This window comes from Natrix helvetica, assembly GCF_964273705.1.
Source record: "Natrix helvetica genome assembly, chromosome: 5".
Lineage (NCBI taxonomy): Eukaryota > Metazoa > Chordata > Lepidosauria > Squamata > Natricidae > Natrix > Natrix helvetica.
In genome coordinates, this window is record NC_138551.1 from 88,832,810 (window position 1) to 88,851,160 (window position 18,351).

The following is an 18,351-nucleotide window of genomic DNA, read 5'->3' on the forward strand; positions in this document are numbered from 1 at the left end:
TTGCACAGCCAGGAGCCTGGCTGCTTGCTGAAAAGACCTAAACCACATTTTCAAGAAGCTCCGTTTTCACTGGCAGAGGGTTACAGGAGACTGTCGCAGCCAAAAACGGGGTGCAGGGTGGCGCACACGTCTCCCCCCAGGCTCCGTTTTTGCTAGCACAAGGCTATCAAAACAAACTAAAAATAAAACAAAAGGAGAAACGTTTCTACTTTTGCATTTGAGCATGCAAGAAGACACCGGAAAGGAGAAAGGGAAAGAGGAAAGACAAAGAAAAGAAGGGAAAGGAAAGATGGGAAAAGAACAAGGGGGAAAGATAAGGAAAGAGAGGAAGGAAGAAGAAGGGAGAAAGAAAAGGAAAGGAAAAAGAACAGAAGGAAGGAAGGAAGGCGATTATAATGAGAGTGAGGAAAGGTCTCAGGGAAGTCCTGCCTTAGGACTTGGCCACCACAAGAGCCCCTGGCACGTGTCCGGTGTCATGCCCACCATGCCCATGCCCACCCCCTATCCCTCCAGCCCTCTGAGGTCAAACACAACCCTGATGTAGCCCTCAATGAAATCGAGTTTGACACCTCTGGTTGAGAGCATCCCCCCCAAACAAAAACAGAGTAATCACTAATTGAGGAAAAAACCCACTCTAATGCTTTGGCTATTTGGAATCATCCAGGACATTCTCCTTATCAAACCAACTTCTATTTCTTTTTTAAATTATTAATATTGTTATTATTATTACTATCATTGATTTAATCTTCTATTTGATTTGCAGTCTGGAACTGGTGTAAAAAATTAAGTTCAAGCCCTAACCAAGGACCTAAGTTAAAGTAACGTTGTTGTTGTTGTTGTTGTTGTTGTTGTTGTTGTTGTTGTTAATCATCGCACAGTCAGCCAGAAGTTCAGTCTGAGTTTGCTATTTTTGTCTACCTATCGAGTCCTTACCAAGGACCGGGGATAGGCAAATCTGGATGTTTGACGGTGTTACAGATATTGTTGCAGGATGGAAGCAGTTCCAAGTAAAGCCGCCTTCTGCAATTGACTGATGGTAGATTTGTCAATGCCCATGGTGTTCAAGTGGTGCTCCATTTGTTTTGGGATTGAACCCAAGGTGCCTATTAACTTTTGGTACTACCCTTGCTTGCCTTTGCCACAGTCGTTCTATTCCTATTTGTAGATCTTTGTATTTTGTTATCTTCTCCAGCTATTTCTCTTCTATTCTGCTGTCTCCAGGCACTGCCACCTCCACTATCCAGACTTTTTTGTCTTTCTTATTGACAACCATTAAGTCCAGGGTGTTATGTGGCGGGTGCCTGTCTGTCTGAATTCTAAAATCTCAGAGTAATTTAACTTTTTCATTTTCTATATTTCTCTATTTTTTAGTCCCACCAGTTCTTGCCTGCAGGCAAATGATATTAGCAACTGTGAAGTCAGTTCTTTAGCTGGTATTGGCCTTCATACACATCAAGTTCTTTCCAAGTATCTAGAATGTCATAAAATATTGGCATAGTATATGTGTGGATCCAAGCAATGTGGCCTTTTGAAATTGACAGATGGAAACCGTGTCAAAGCAAAGATTTTGGACAGTTCTATCCTCCCAAAAATGGGTATGCCGTTCAATGTGCCTGTAACCACTGGGACCATCGTACCTGGTTTATCCCATAATCTTTCACCTTCGATTTTCAAATGTTGATACTTTGCAATCTTCTGCAGTTCTTTGTCTTGTGTTCTTCTATCCCCTAGTATTGCTACATCAATATAATCCACATGTTCTCCTTTTCGACCACAGTTAAATCTGGTGAGTTATGAGTCAAGGCTTTTATCAGTTAGTATTTGGAGATCCCACAATATTTTAATCTGTTCATATTCGACTACTTTTTCAACTCTAGTTCCCTGCCAATTGTTCATTCCTTGCACATTTTTACAGATCTTCCATGGTCAGATGATCATTTGGTGACTGTTGTGTCGTTATATTATCTCCTTGCACCAATTGAGTATATAATCCATTGTTCCTTCTGCCTCTGTGCATTCTGCACTTTGAATCATTTGACAATTTTTCAATTCTGGCCTTGATTGCATTCGTTTGAATAGCTTGCTCTTGAGCTGCCTCAACCAAGCCCTTCAGTTTTTTTTTTTTAATGTTCCAGTTGTAAATGGTTGCCAATTTTATATTTATCCACTTTCCCTTTGATCTCTTGTAGACATCAACGGTGTAATGCTTTTTTTCTTTCTAGCATGCAGTTCTTATTTTTACTACATTATTTCTATATTTGTGTTTTGGTTCCTACACATTCAGTAAAGTCCAATTTAATTTGCATCAGTGCTTGTTCCTGGCTGTCTTATATAATTATCCAATGCATGCTTTTCTTTTTTGACAGTTTGCTTAACTTGAAGTAAGCCTGTCCCTCCATTATAATAATATAATATAAATTTAAATAATAATATAATATAATACCACGATTCCCTGAAAATAAGATCCAGTCTTGTATATTTTTTGCTACCAAAAAAGGCACTAGGTCTTATTTTTGTCACTGCGTTAATTGTTTGCTAGCCGAACTGATGAATTACTGCGCAGGTCATAAGCCTTTATCAGCAAGTGATGTTCTGCGCCTGCTCACACACATTCCATAGACTTCTTTACTTTTGATCTTCTGTTCGTCTGCCAAGAAGGTGGACAACAAACTGCTCTTGACAAAATGTAACAATTACGGTATATACTTGAGTATAAGCCGAATTTTTCAGCCCACTTTTTGGGCTGAAAAATCCACTTCGGCTTATACTCCAGTGAACAAAAAAAAAAAAGAACACCGAGGCTTCGGTGCTTCCGGGATCGCTCCCACCCCCTCCGCCACCTTCCTACTGGCTCCCACGGCCTCATGGCTCCTCAAAAGCACGGCGACGAAGGAGGGGGCAGGGGTAACACACCCTTCCCTCCACGCTGCTGGCGCCCTTGCTTTATTTGAGTGCATCGCTGCTGCTTTCCTTTCTCGTCCCCACTTATGCCATTCTGAGTCCTCGCTTTCCTTGCCCTGTGCACGTTTTGTATTTTACGCCCGCCGCTGCAACGCCACCGCATCCTCCCGCTCTGCCTGGAGCGCCCCGGGAAGCCGGCGGTGTTGCGCTCCGTCTGCCCGCTGCTGCAACACCACCGCATCCTCCCGCTCCGCCTGGAGCGCCCCGGGAAGCCGGCGGCGCTGCGCTCCGTCTGCCCGCCGCTGCAACGCCACCGCGTCCGCCTGGAGCGCCCCGGGAAGCCGGCGGCGCTGCGCTCCGCCTGCCCGCCGCTGCAACGCCACCGCGTCCTCCCGCTCCGCCTGGAGCGCCCTGGGAAGCCGGCGGCGCTGCGCTCCATCTGCCTGCCGCTGCAACGCCACCGCGTCCTCCCGCTCCGCTTGGACCTTTTCCCTCTCCATGCTGGCCTCCTGCCTTCCTCCCGAGGAGGAGCTCGAAGGGCAGCGGGAAAAGGCTCGACTGAAGGGAAGCAGGTGCCGCGGGAGTGGGAGGCGCACCGGGGGCTTCGGGAAGGCGCCGGCTTCCCGGGGCGCTCCAGGCGGAGCGGGAGGATGCGGTGGCGTTGCAGCGGCGGGCGTAAAATACAAAACGCGCACAGGGCAAGGAAAGCGAGGACTCAGAATGGCATAAGTGGGGACGAGAAAGGAAAGCAGCAGCGATGCACTCAAATAAAGCAAGGGCGCCAGCAGCGTGGAGGGAAGGGTGGGGGACACAATTGCCCGGTCTTATCGGTGCTCCCGGGGAAGAAGGAAAGATGGGGCAGGTGAAGAGGGATCTACCTCCTTCTTCTTCTGGCTTCCCCCGAACTGGAAACAAAGGAGGAAGAGGAGGCAGCTCCCCGCAGACAGGTGCAGCCTTAAGAGCCGTAGCGATGCCATGGCTTCCCAACAGCGCCCTTCAATACCTCCTCTCTGAGTCAAAAAATGATTCAAAAATTTGGCTTTTCAAAATCAGTAAGTTTGATTAATTTGATTAGTTACAAACTCATTATTTCTTTACCTACCCAAATGTATGCTAGCTGAAAAATAAAAATTCACATGAGATCTGGGCTTCATTCTATCAATTTTAAAGTTATTGTTAATACTTTAATGTTATATATTGTTTTTGTTGAATATACTGATAATATATTGTTTTTGTTGACCCTCTTTTCCACATGCCTCAATTAAAGCAATTTTATTGTTATCTACCTGTATTTTTATTTTTGAAATTTACCGTGAGCTGCTGCATTTCCCAGCCTCGGCTTATAGTCGAGTCAATAACTTTTTCCAGTTTTTTGGGGTAAAATTAGGGGTCTCGGCTTATACTCGAGTCGGCTTATACTCAAGTATATACGGTAGATAGATTTGTTTATTTTCTTATTCCTTATTTTCATATTAAAAGTTTTTTGTTTTAATTAGAACTTGTTATTGGACCTTACTTTTGCTTCTTGAAGATATGCTGTTTGGAAAAGCCGTCGGTCTAAGACCTCATTAGCTCAGGGTGAAATTTTTCCCCTGACAATTTTCAGGTGATGTCTTCCTCTGACTCACCTCGTGGTGGTGTCATCAACAGCACCACTCTGCAGGAGCCAACTGCCGGCCCACTTCTGCGCCCACTTGCATGTGTAGCCCCAGCCTCCGTTTTGCCATCAGAGGCCTTCAGGAAAGGCCTCTGCAGCCAAGAAAAGGTCTCTGGATTGATGCGCATTGGATTGGATTTATTGTATTTATATGCCGCCCTTCTCCCAAAGGACTCAGGGCGGCGTACAACATTAAAAAACACGTATCACAAAAGTTAAAAGGAAATTAGATAAGTATCCAAAAACCAACACAATTAATATAACAATAACATTTTAAAAATTAGATAAAATTAACAGGCCAGGCCGGCTTGCTGGAAAAGCCAACTTTTTAGGGCGCGTCGGAAGGCTGTTGGCTGTCTGTGAGGACTGAACAATGGGCATTGCACCCGCTGGCTTCCATTTTGCCATCAGAGGGCTTATTTTCAGAATGGGGCTTATTTTCAGGAAAATACGGTATAACATAACATAGCGATTTTATTATTTTTTATCCCACCTCTATTACTTTTAGAAGTAACTCAAGGCAGCAAACATATATGATAGTCCTTCTTCCTCCTATTTTCCTCAAACAATAACCCTGTGAGGTAGGTGGGCCTGAGACAAAGTGAAAGGGTATTTTCTTTTGGTTCTGAAGTGCTGGCTGCCTGCGAGGACTGAACAATGGGAATGTCTTAAACGTATTTCTGAAGATGGAGTTACACAGACAAGCATTTCCAATGAAGAACTTGGTCATTTTTTAATGTTGTACGCCGCCCTGAGTCCTTTTGGAGAAGGGCGGCATATAAATCCAAACAAACAAACAATTTTAAAGAAATCAGGCATTCCTTCAATTCTCCTGAAGCCTGATTTACAGTATTTCTCAATTTTGGGGGATTACATTTCTACAGCATCGGAATGACTTTATGGAGTTCCCAAACTGTGCAAAACTGATTTGAGGCTTTAGAGATGCAAAACTATCTTTTGAATTGTTGTATCGTTGAGACGCTCTCGCAACTATTGTTGATTTTGCATTGCTAGCAAGATCTAGTCAGTTGTGCTTCCGCAAAGCTTAATATCTCTTAGATCGAAAGATTGTTCTGAATGGTTTTCATTAATAGGAAATGTGGATAATCGATCCAATTAGGCCCTAACTAATTCCTTTGTTTAAAAAAAGGAATGCAGTCTTGCCTGCTGCGATCCTTATCATCTCTTTTGAAGCCAAGTAAACACTGGGTGATCAGTTCAAAGTCAGGTCAACCTAATGACCTAATGGTGAATTTCAGCAGCGGATGGTTTTCCTAGCGGTGGAAATCTCCATCTTTTCAGCTTGGTTTGGAGCTGGCTGGGCAGCCCCAGAGAGGGGAAGAGTTCATGGGCCTTGCACAGAGTCATTAGGAGGAGGATTCTGAACTTGGCTATCTGCAGATAAGCTCACAACGGTGAGGTATTCCTGGCTGCAACCTGCTTGCCACTGCTAATTTCATGCCCTGTGATCCAGGTAACGCTCGGGTGCTTGCTTCGTCACCCAGGGCTTCAGCTCCCCCCCCCTTTTTTTTAGCTCAGCAGGAGCCCAGAGATGCCTCTGCTGCTGAATTTAAGCTGACTAAAATGTTTACTTTGCCAAAGCATCTGGGCAGAACAAGACTGGCTTTTCCTAGACGCCACCAATATTTGCTGTTTGGGGGAGCATAAACATAGGAGCGCTTAAATGTCCAGTACGATGACCTGTACAGAAATATTGTTTGGTTTGGATGGAGAAGCAATTGGGTTCCATCCCATCGCCATATCCTTAAAATTGCTTGGGTTTTGATTAGATTGATAAGCGTGGCGTTGGATGCCAGCCCTTTTTTTCCCTCAGGGAAAGTTGATTGAGCCGGCTTCTTCTTTTCCCAAGCAAACTTTTCACACATCAGGATTTTGCATGTTCCTGTTCTTCTAAATCAGGGGTGTCAAACTGGATTTCTTTGAGGGCCAGATCAGTATTGTAGTTTTCCTCCATGGGCTGGTATGGGGGGGGAGGGGTTATGGGACGGCTGCCTTCTGCAGCACCCTGCCGGCCAAAACAGGGCATGCGGGGTCAGCGTGCAGCCCCCCCTGCACCTCATTTTCACCCTCCATGGCCTCCTGCAGCACTTTGCTGGTTGCTTTGCTGTGCGCAGCCCGTTTTGGGGCCATTTTTGGCCTGTTTTCAGCCTGTTTTTGGCCTTATTTTCAGGCCTGTTGTTGGGCGGCAGAGTACTGCAAAAGGCCATGGAGGGTGAAAATTCAGCCACCAGAGGCCCCATTTCCAGGCCAGCCCTGTGGGCCGGATTTAAGCACCCTTTGGGCCGGATCCCACCTGTGGGCCTTGAGTTTGACACCCCTGTTCTGAATGAATGAAGAGAAGTCTGGGGGAATTAAGCAACAGGGCTTGGGACAGCTCGCTTGATGTTTAGGCCTCCCAACCCATAAATAAGCCAGGAGACGTAAAAATATTTCCTGAATCATAACGTGCCAATGTGTAGTGATCTACGACAATGTTTCTCAACCTTAGTGACTTTGAGAAGTATGGACTTCGACTCCCAGCATTCCCCAGCCGTGAATCCATGAAAGGCTGCATTTATGGCTCAGAGCACAATAGAACCCATGACTCCCAGCTGACTCACTAGGAGCTACAAAAACTTCAGTTCTGCAATTTATTCACACACAAAAACAGCAGACTGGAATATATATGGTCAATCTCCAGATCTCTTTTTGTTCCAGAGAGAATTTTGACAGTCTGATTCTCATATCCTGCTGTCATTTTTTGGCTGTACTGCCCCCACAATCCACAGTGTAGAGAAAAGTGTGGGCATTCATTTGCCTTGTCTCACTGGAAGTTGGGAGTTATAATCTTTTTCTGGATAAAAGCAATACTAGGCTTGGTTGAGAAAACCTGGAACCCCAAGTGAGGAAGACCAGATAAAACCTAAAGTATAATTTAATATAACATTCACTAAATGCATTTAATCCCCTTGTATTCACATAGTGTACACTATCTATCTCTTTATCTATCATCTCTCTGTCTCTCTCCCCACCCACTCTCATGTATGTACCGTGTTTCCCTGAAAATAAGACCGGGTCTTATTTTCTTTGGACCCCCGAAAAAACAGTTAAGCTTTTTTGGGGGAGGTCTTATTTTTTTGGGATGCAGGAGGCGTGGACCCCTTAACTGTGACCCACAGCCCACGGATCAGCTGATCCAGCAAGGGCTGGAAGTTCTGTGTCACCGGGTGCCTGGAGATGTTTCTGGCACACTCTTGCCATCCCTAGCTTCATGGCTGTAAAGACAGAGCCTGCACCGGCCACTGCTCAGAGCTCCAGTGCCGATCCCCCTCCCCCCAGCCCCAGGTCGACAGGGCTAGGGGTGGCAAGAGTGGATCAGCTGATCCGCAGGCCGCAGTTAATGGGCCAAGCAGCCATAAGGTGACCAGGGAAGGGCTGCCTCCTGGGCTGGCCATGCCCACCCCTTCCACTAGGGTTTATTTTTGGGGTAGGGCTTGTATTAGGCTTAAACACCACCACCCCTGAAAATCAGGCTAGGCCTTACTTTTTAAATAGGTTGTTGTGGCCCAGCAGGATCCAGTTGTGCTGCTGATGGACTCGGATAGCGAGGAACCATATGCGTCTGCCCTGGATGATGTGGAGGACCCTGTGCAGGGTTCAGACTCAGAGCAGGGACCAGACAGGCTGGATGGCCACTAGGAGGCGCCTAAGGCATGGAGCAGTGGGGAGGATCAAAGGCAGTTTGTCCTTGATGCTAGATTGAGAAGGGCTGAGAAAGGGAAGCAGCAACTCCGTAGGCAGACTCACAGAAGATGATTAAGCACAGGTGGTTGTGGATTGGCCCCTCCCAAGAGAGATTATAGGTGAGGCGTTGGGAGGGGACATTTGCAGGAAACAACTGTTTGTATTAGTAGTTAAGAAAATCTATCTGTGTATTCTAGCCGGGTCTGTTCATTTGGACTATCTGCGTTGCTTCATTTGAATTATCTGGGTTGCTGCAGAGCTACTCTGTTGAACGTGAGTTCTCTGGGTCCTCAGCCAAAGGATTTGTTATCTCAGTAATTAAACAGTGGCAAACAGCCAAGCCTGTGTTCTGGTTTATTCACAGGCGTGGGGTGTGTGTGTCAGAACAGGTTGTATTAGAAGATTAGAATTGATTGTTGGACAGCAATTGTCCTTGATCTCTGAAACAGTATTCAAAGTTTGGAGAAGTCTCTCTATTGCTTTTTCTTCCACCCTTTTCTGTTGCAAGAAAACCAAATGTTATTGAAATTTGCAGCCATTGGAGATAGGAAGTTGACTCGCCATTATCATCAAGAGTGGAGCTCAATTTGAAAGGGATATTCATTCATTCATTCATACATATATACATACATACATACAATTTCTAGGTCACCCAATCTCAATCACTCCAGGTAGCTTTACCTTCTGGTAATGGCCACAGAAGGGGAGTTTTTTCAAGGATATCATGGCTTTAGTGAGAAGGGTTATACTCCCTCCTCAAACTCAATATAATCTTCATGATAATCAAGTGGACACATCTGTAATGAAATTCCCAAAAACAAAAGACATTGCTGCGTGTTTCCTCAGTAAATAAAAGGAGGTTTGCCTCTGAGAGTCTTAAAGCATTGAATTATTCACATTAAGTACTGTCTGTGATTCGATGTTTGATTCGGTAGGAGAATAGAGATCTGAATGCAGCTTCAGAACTTCCTGGAGGAAATGTAAATTTATTCCAAGCCAATCTTGATATATGAGGGCTTCTCTGGTCATTAGCAGGATCCCCCCCTCCCCTCCCATCTGTAGATCACTATTGTAGTTTTAATGCTACAATTTGCCTAGTGTGCATTACTGGTCACGGGAGGGAGAAGTTCTCCTTTTTCATTTGTGTTGTAGACAGTCATATGATTGATATTCTACCCAACTGCCTATTAATAGTTACATGGAAGTAGCCCGCCCACTTTCCAGCTACATTGAAGCTTGTGGTTCGATTGTTGTGCAACCTCTACAGACTTGTGAGTTTCAAAATGCCATGACAATGTGATCTTGGGTCCCAGGATTTCAGTGAAAGCTTTGGTTTGTGACGGAGAGACCTGGGGAGAGGTCATAACAGAATAACAGATTTGGAAGGGATCTTGGAGGTCTTCTAATCCAACCTCCTGCTCAAGCAGAAGACCCTGTATCATCCTGGACCAGGAGTCAGCAACCCGTGGCTCTTGAGCTGCATGTGGCTCTTTCATCCCCGTGATGCGGCTCCCTGTCGCTCAAAATATGTGTTATGATTGCCAATGTGTGATACCTGCCGGCAGGCGATTTATTGAGCTTTTTAATCCCCGGCAGGTCAATCATAGATAAATCCAAGAAAAGAAAAGTTTCAGAAGAAAACAAAACATTCAATTCAAGTACATATGCCAATTCTGTGGCCGCTCAGGAAATAATCAGACACAAGAAGGGTTTTGTGACCCCCGGTGTTTTCTTTTCTGTGGGAAACGGGTCCAAGTGGCTCTTGTTTAAGGTTGCCAACCCCTGTTCTGGACAAATGACACAAGACCAACGAATGACCCAGAGGGACTTAAACCCACAATCCCCAGCTCTGGAGGCTGATTCCTTATCCATTAAGCCACTGGGTCACTCACATCTTTGTCCCTTTTGCAGTACAGTTTCTAAAACTCTGTTTTGATGCTCTTTTTTTCCTCCCTCCTAGAATTTCTTTGAAAGCTACATTTCCGTGGCTTCCACTGTGCCTTCGGTCCTGAGCTTGATTGGGAACTTCCTGCTAGTCAACAAGTAAGTGTGATTGCATTAGTGGCCCCACTTTTCCTCCTCCCCTCTCCCCTGCCTCCCCCGGCCTTGGCTATGCCATGTGTCTCCCCAGGCTGCAGCATTAACACAGCGGTGACTTAAAAAGTCAAGCTAAAAACTCTTGATGAGAAAATGGGGTTACCCAGAAAATCCTCCGCCGCACAGCAAAACTTCTCAAAGTCATAGCGGGTTATTTGCTTTTGTCCTAAATTAAGACAGACAGTATCCAAAATCGTCTTGATGATCACTTTTACTAGGTTAATGGAGGCTGCTCCAAACAGATGTTCTCCAGGAGAACAATAATTCATCACGCTGGGCAATATCAGTAGGGAAGGGTTGTTAAATGTATGGAAAATATGAGAATCAGCAAGAACTTAACAGAGAAGGCAGTAGCCTCCGATTCAGCAGCTCTATGTTAGGCAAAGAGGAAGGAGACCAAAGAAGGTACCAAGGTCAAGATCTCCTGGCGGACTTAGCTGTCTGCAATGACATGGAACTCAAGGATGTCTTGATTGCTCTTTCAATGGCAGCAGACTATTTGAAGGCAGCAGAGTTGCTAGCTGTGCAGTTTGTCTCTCCCATGTTGCAAAATGAAAGTAGGTCACTGTTTTCGGAGGAGAAGGTGGGACGGAGTGATCAGCACTTCTCTACCTTTGCTGTTCCTGCGTGACCCTTGGGTTTTACAACTTGAAGGAGGGAAAGTATTATAGGGCAGGAAAAGAGATGGGGGGGGGGGGGGGAGAAACAAAATACAAAAATCACAGGCTTCCAAGTCTCATGGTTGAGAATTCTATATGAATATAGAATATTTGCATTTCTTTTTTTCTTGCTCTTATTACAGGGAGCTCTCACACCAGTAACTTACATTTTGGCATGAGACTCCTTACCTGCTCAAAAGCATAATCCAAACCCCACCTTTTGAAGTGTATGTTCTAAAGCAGGGGTGTTAAACTCGATTTCATTGAGGGCCTCATGAGGGTTGTGTTTGACCTCGTTGGGGGGGGGAGATGAAGTGAACGTGGCCAGGGTGGGCGTGGCCAGCTCAATGTCACTTCTGTCAGGCGCCTGTGGTGGCCTGGGCACTGCCAGTGAAAACGGGCTCCTGAGCTCCATTTTTGGCTGCAACTGCCTCCCGCAACCCTCTGCCACCAAAAAATGGAGCTCGGGAGGATCCGCATGCGGCCCTCCTGAGCTCGGTTTTCGCTGGCAGAGGCACCATGGGCCAGTCCTTTGCTGCTTCTAAGGCGGCCCCATTGGCCAGTTCTAAGCACCCCACAGGCCACATCTGAGTTTGACACCCCTGGTCTAAAGGAACACCAGTTATTTATCTGAGAAAATCTTGGAATTTGGTAGATGATCCCATTAGTTAGGGACACAGTGGCTCAGTGGCTAGGACGCTGTGCTTGTCGATCAGAAAGGTCAGCAGTTCTGTGGTTCGAATCCCTAGCACCACATAATGGAGTGAGTTCCCGTTACTTGTTCCAGCTTCTGCCAACTTAGCAGTTCGAAAGCATGTAAAAAGGCAAGTAGAAAAATAGGGACCACCTTTGGTGGGAAGGTAACAGCATTCCGTGCGTCTTTGCCATTTAGTCATGCCAGCCACATGACCACGGAGATGAGCACTGCCTCCTAGAGTCGGGAACAACTAGCACATATGTACGAAGGGAACCTTTACCTTTACCTATTAGTTATCTACTTAAAGTCTCCAATCTATTTCAGGTTAAAATCCAGTCATTTTCTTGCAGCCTTATCTATTCCCAGACCTAAATCTCTGGAATTGTGGGTAATTATAATTCAGAATATCCACAGGGCACTGGGTTCAGGAAAGTTGCCCTTAAAAGATTCACTTTTGCAATTCCTTTCTTGGAATTATTACTTCGCTTGCATGCAGACTTTGAGTATGTTCAGTAAATTAGGCTAGGTTTGGCAGGACATTAAAGCAGGCCTCACCAACCTTTCCGGCTTTGCGGACCAGCAGGGGAGGGAGATGGGATGGCTCTGTGCAAGCAGAGGGCCTGCACATTCGTGTGTACGTAACTCCTTTTACACAAGCAGTGGGTGCGCATACCTGCCACTCGCACAAATGGAGCTATGCGCGCTAGTCTGCTTGCACAGCCCCTTCTGGGTGAAGATCTTTGCGAGAGAACCCTGGGGAGGCAACTCCTTGATATGCTACTGCCATGATTCTCAACCCTGCTGGCTTTCAGAGGTGTGGACTTCAACTCCCAGAATTCCCCAGCCGGTCAAGGAATTCTGGGAGTTGAAGTCTACATACACTTCTTTAAGCTGCCATGGTGAAGAAACATTGAAGAATTGAAAGGCATGTCAATTTCTGTCCCTCTGATGTTCCTGGAAGGATACTTAATGCTGTCTTTATTTTTCCACATCTTTATAGAAAAGCTAGCTGATAACCTGGCATTGTCCAGGTATTTATTTATAGGGGGGAAATGTCTGGAACAAACGTAACTTCTAATGTTGGATTTTCCCCCTTACCAGAGAAAGCCCCCTTGTGGAGTACTGTGAAGCCGTTACCATGGCAATTCCGCTGCGCTGTACAGTAGAAGCCATTTTACGCAGTGGTGGGTTTCCATTTTTTTACTACCGGTTTGCTCATGCATGCACAGAAGTGTCCGGGCGGGTGGGTGGAGCCTTCCGCCGCCACAAATACCAGTTCGCCCGATCCGGGCCGAACTGGCAGCAACCCACCTCTGATTTTACGGCAGTATAGTAGAAGCTATTTTAAGGCACAACAGGCGGTATCTTAACAGAAAACACACCCGGAGGAGTGTTAGGGGGTCTTACCCCCACAGCATTTTTTTCCAGAGAGTATGTCATCTGTGTAGAATGTTTGGTTGAAATTGCTTTCCAGAAATTGCTTTCCAGGTTCCAGAATTATGCTGGAACACACACACACATTTTTATGCACACACACACACACACATTTTTATGCACACACACAGACACACAATAATGTCATGGTATACTTGCTGAATTGCTAGGAATTAATACTGGAGAAAGCTCTCATTGGTTTAAATGGCATTCTCTGCCAAAAATGCCCCCATACTGTTATGATCCTTATCTGTAGAATTCCTTAAAGGAGAATTAAATTACCTGCCTCCCCACAATTCCATGAGTAAAGCTGATCCAGAGACCTGAACATCTTATATATATATTCCCTAGCTTGGGAATCCATTTCACAAAACCCATAATGCTTAATGCGCTACATTTTAAACATAGCATTCATTTCTCTTCGGCACATTGTTGATTCTGCTGAGTGGCGCATCCATAATCAATAAGTGTTTTATTATGCTAAGTTTCCAGCGTCATAAATACACATGAGTCTGGCTTGCATTTATGGAAACTCCCGGGAAAATTGGTTCCCTGCAGCTTGATTGCCTCCAGAGATTAACTTATGACTACTCCATGCTCCGTCCTTCTTAAGAAGTTCTGTGATGGTTAAAATGTGGCGATGGGTCTGAACTGGATCTGATGCCTAATGTTTTTGCAGGATTAAGGTGAGGAAGAAAGTGTCCACCAGCATATCTTTTTGCCCAGGGATAATTCATTTTGTTGAATTGCTTTAAAACTATCTGTTCAAACAGTTAGAGTGTGTCAAAAGTCCTAAAGTTTAGAATAGAAATAAAAATAGGAATAGAATAGAATAGAATTCTTTATTGGCCAAGTGTGATTAGACACACAAGGAATTTGTCTTTGGTGCAATATTCTCTCAGTGTACATAAAAAGACAAGATGCATTCGTCAAGAATCATAAGGTACAGCACTTAATGATAGTCATAGGGCACAAATAAGCAATCCGGAAACATTCAATATCAATATAAATCGTAAGGATACAAGCAACAAAGTTACAGTCATATAGTCATAAGTGGAAGGAGATGGGTGATAGGAATGATGAAAGATTAATAGTAGTGCACACTTAGTAAATAGTTTGACAGTGTTGAGGGAATTATTTGTTTAGCAGAATGATGGCATTTGAGGAAAAAACTGTTCTTGTGTCTAGTTGTTCTGGTTTGCAGTGCTCTATAGAATCGTTTTGAGAGTAGGAGTTGAAACAATCTATGTCCAGGATGTGAGGGATAAATATTCTGTAAATATTTTCACAGCCCTCTTTTTGACTCGTGCAGCATACAGGACCTCAATGGAAGGCAGGTTGGCAGTAATTGTTTTTTTCTGCAGTTGTAATTATCTTCTGACGTCTGTGTCTGCCTTGTTGGGTTGCAGAAAATGAAGCAGGCAGCATTTCTAATCCTTGCAGCCTCGTGGCATGAAGCATATCTCATTTAAAGTAACTTTGAGAAAAGGTATTGAACATAACAAGTATCAGGCCTGGAAGCCATCTTTTCAATTGGGCCTTCAGGCCTGCCACATTCAATGCTGTGGGAAAACGGGAGGGGGGATTATATGGAGTATGGGAGATATATAGTCTAAATAACATCCCTTTCTCAGAGAGTCAAGGACTCTTTGCCCTGCAGCTGCTATGATTTGACTAGAAGGCATCTCCAGTTTTAGACGGTGCTTGATTGGACCATGTGACGGACATGTGGGTGCTGGGCAGGGATTTGGACTTTCTTTTGGGTGGGGGAAACCTGGAAGCTTTCGGATTTGGGTTTTCCCAGATCTGCCAATATGACATCTATGATAAAATGGAACTTTGAGGAAACTCAAGTTTCGGAGTCTTCTTTCATTAGGGGTATTACTTGGAACCCTGACAAGGAGATGTTGAAGTAAAAGCCTTATCTCTGAAGGCTAAGTTAATTTTTCTCTGCAAGATCTTGGTCACTTTCTACCTTTCCTCTTTCCCAGCCCCTCTCCCTTGAAGGACCTAGTACTTCTTACTGTGTAAATAAATAAGAAAAGTTTTCCAAAGTTAAACTTTCCTGTTTAAATACATAAATCTGAAATATTTTTAAAAAGTTACTACAACTTTCCCATTTAAATAAATAAGAAAAAAATTAAAAAGTAACTTTCCTGTTTAAATAGCTAATTATCTGGTGGCCATGAAATACTTGGGTTATAAGTTTTTCTCTGGGCTTTTCTGCTTTTTTGTTATGGGTTCTTTTGTAATTGCTTATAACATATATTACATCTATTCCCCTTTCATAGAATCATAGGGCTGGAAGGGACCTTGAAGAGCTTCTAGTCCAACCCCACTGCCCAAGGCAGGAGTCTTAGTTTATACCACCTCAATCTCTTCTTAAAAATGTCCAGTAATGGAGCAGCCACAACTTCTGAAGGCAAACTGCTCCACTGTTACAAAATTTCTCTGTAGTTCTAGGTTGCTTCTCTCCTTGTTTAATTTCCATCCATTGTTTCTTGTTGTCCTGCCTCCAGCTACTGTGGAGAATAGGTTAATGGGCAATCATTCTTCACATTTAATATGCCTTTCAGTTAGAATTTTGCCAACCCTTTTGAGGTACCTATAACAAACTAACCTCCCTGTAGTTCTGGCATTCTCTCTTGTTATCTTTACCTTTGTACAGGGGAACAGTCACAGCATTATTACATCAATCAGACACAGATGCAACCTTCACACGTGTTAAAAGCATCACATAGCTAGTCTGTAATCAAACAATTCCATCTTTTAAGCATCTCTCTAGTCGCATCATCTACACTTTGCACCCTTACTATTTTTCAACATTCTCAAACATCGATGGCTTCCTTTTCACTATGTTTTTCCTGAACGCCAATGTTAGGGATGTAACCCTGTGCTTGGCTTGGCAATGTATATAAGCTATGATTACTTTACTGTTACTTTAAATGCTTAAGAGATGTAATTGGTTTGTTACCTCAAACAGCCATAAGAGGGAGCCAGAATGCCTGTTAGCTCTTTGTTTTGTTAGAAGCTGATCGGTGTATACTGAGGTATTGTGATTTGTTACTGTTTAGCTATACTTTGTGTGTTAGACTAACTATTTTGATAATTGAATTACTGAACCGTGTATGACTTGGACTGTTAACTGGACTTTGAATACCTCTATATTTCTACATAGTAAACTACTATATTTTATACTATTCAGTGTCTCTGTATGCTGGTTTGTGCGTGTTATTCCATATCACCCTCATTACGCTTCTCTGCATACTCGCTCTTCTAACGGGGAGCTTAATTACTTAACAACCAACATTAATGATATCTATTTCAGTTTCATTCTTCTATTTATCACTATAGTTGTCACACAATACACTTGTCAGGCCTGCAAGCCACCTTTTTTTTCCTTTTTGGACTTTAGGCCTGCCACACTTTCTATTATTCTATTATGCATTTTCTATTGTGGGAAAATGGGAGGGGGGATTATACGGGGTTGGGTGATATGTAACCATAATAAAATTCTTTCTAGAAAGCCAAGGTCATCCTTTGTCTCTACACCTGGCCGGACCTGGATGGATAGAAGCTGCCAGCGTGGCAGTGGAAGATTGTGATGGGTGTAGGGGCAGGATCTTGAACTTTCAACTGGGTGGGAAAACCTAGAAGCTTTCAGATTCGGGTTTTCCCAGATGTGCCAACATGGCTCTCTTAATAAATTGGAACTTTGAGGAATCCTTTGCCTCGGACACTGATTTACTTTTGGATGCTATTTGGAACCCTGAAAATACCTTCCAATAGTCCCATCCCAAGTACTTTCATCAGTTTTCCTTTTTATCACATTCATTCTCCTGGAGGCCTCTTCATGCATCTCCCAAAGAAATTGATATTTTCTTCAACATAGCTTTGCATTTTCTTTCTTTCAACTGTTTTTTTTTTTTTGAAAAATGACATTGAATTTTAATTTTTTTAAAAATAACGTCAAATTACGTTCTGTGCATCTATCTCTTTCTCTTTAGATGCATTTAGCTGCACCGTACCTCAACAAATGGAAGATATATATTATTATATGAATTTTATTCAGCCACCATCATCCCCCCCCAACTCTTTAAAATATTTCTCATTAGCTTCATTCCACTCATTTCTGGGTTACTTTATATAACGTGTTTGCTTTGATCCAAATGTCTTGCACATCCTTTTTCCTTACATCTACTGTACTTTTCTGTTTGCACTGTTGAAAATTTAACCTTACCTTCCAAACCAGCGGTTCTCAAAGTATGGTCTGGGGTCTATTAAGTCAACTAAATTAATATTTTAAAATTTATCAGTTTTAATTTCTGGCCCAGTACAGATAGACCTCAATTTACGATTCCAATTGAGCCACATTGCTAAGCAAGGCATCATTGTTAAGTGAGTTTTGCCCCATTTTATGACCTTCTTTGCCACAGCTGTTAAGCAAATCACGGCAGGCGTTAAGTAAATTATATGGTTGTTAAACGAATCTAGCTTCCCCCATTGACTTTGCTTGTTGGAAGCCAGCTGGGAAGGTTACAAATGATGACCACAGGACAGTGCAGTTGCCATAAATACCTTCCAGTTGCCAGGTGCCCAAATTTTGACTATGTGATCATGGGGATGGATGCTGCAACCATGTAAGTCTTCAAACTAAGTCGTAAGTCGCTTTTTGTAACTTTTAGTGGTTACTAAACAAACAAGTCGAGGATCATCTCCAAACATTGTGTTCTGACCTAGGCTCCCCCAGCAGCACAAAGCCGAGTCCTCGTCCCAATAAACCCCTTTTATTTAAAATACAGTGAATTCCTCTCCAGCAAAGTCTTTCCTCTCCCACAGTCTTTCAAGATATTTCACAATTACCGACCTTTATCAGGCTTGGAGAATGGCCAGGCCGATATCTTTCAGATACTTGGCAAGAATGCAGGAACGAACTAATTGTCTCCTGCAAACACCCCTACCCTGTCACTCCTCTTTTATTCCCTATGAGAGGGGCCATTCACGGTCCACCAAGGCTTCCCAAGAGCATGAAGCAAACTCTTTGTCCTGACAAAAAACCCTTTTATTAATTGGCTGTGAATTCTGCTCATTCACAGCCAGCAAAGTGTTTCAAGGGTGGATTTACAGTCACAGACCTTATCTGGCTTGGAGAGCTGACAGGC

At 43.8% G+C, this 18,351-nt stretch overlaps 1 protein-coding gene across 2 annotated transcripts in view; it reads left to right on the forward strand.

Annotated features, from left to right (window-relative positions):
- SLC29A3 (solute carrier family 29 member 3) overlaps positions 1 to 18,351 on the forward strand; it is a 63,325-nt gene that overhangs the window by 33,071 nt on the left and 11,903 nt on the right. For both annotated transcript variants that reach the window (XM_081953548.1, XM_081953547.1), the window contains exon 3: positions 10,263 to 10,345. In XM_081953548.1, coding sequence (XP_081809674.1) covers positions 10,263 to 10,345 — 83 coding nt within the window. The remainder of the gene's footprint in view (positions 1 to 10,262; positions 10,346 to 18,351) is intronic.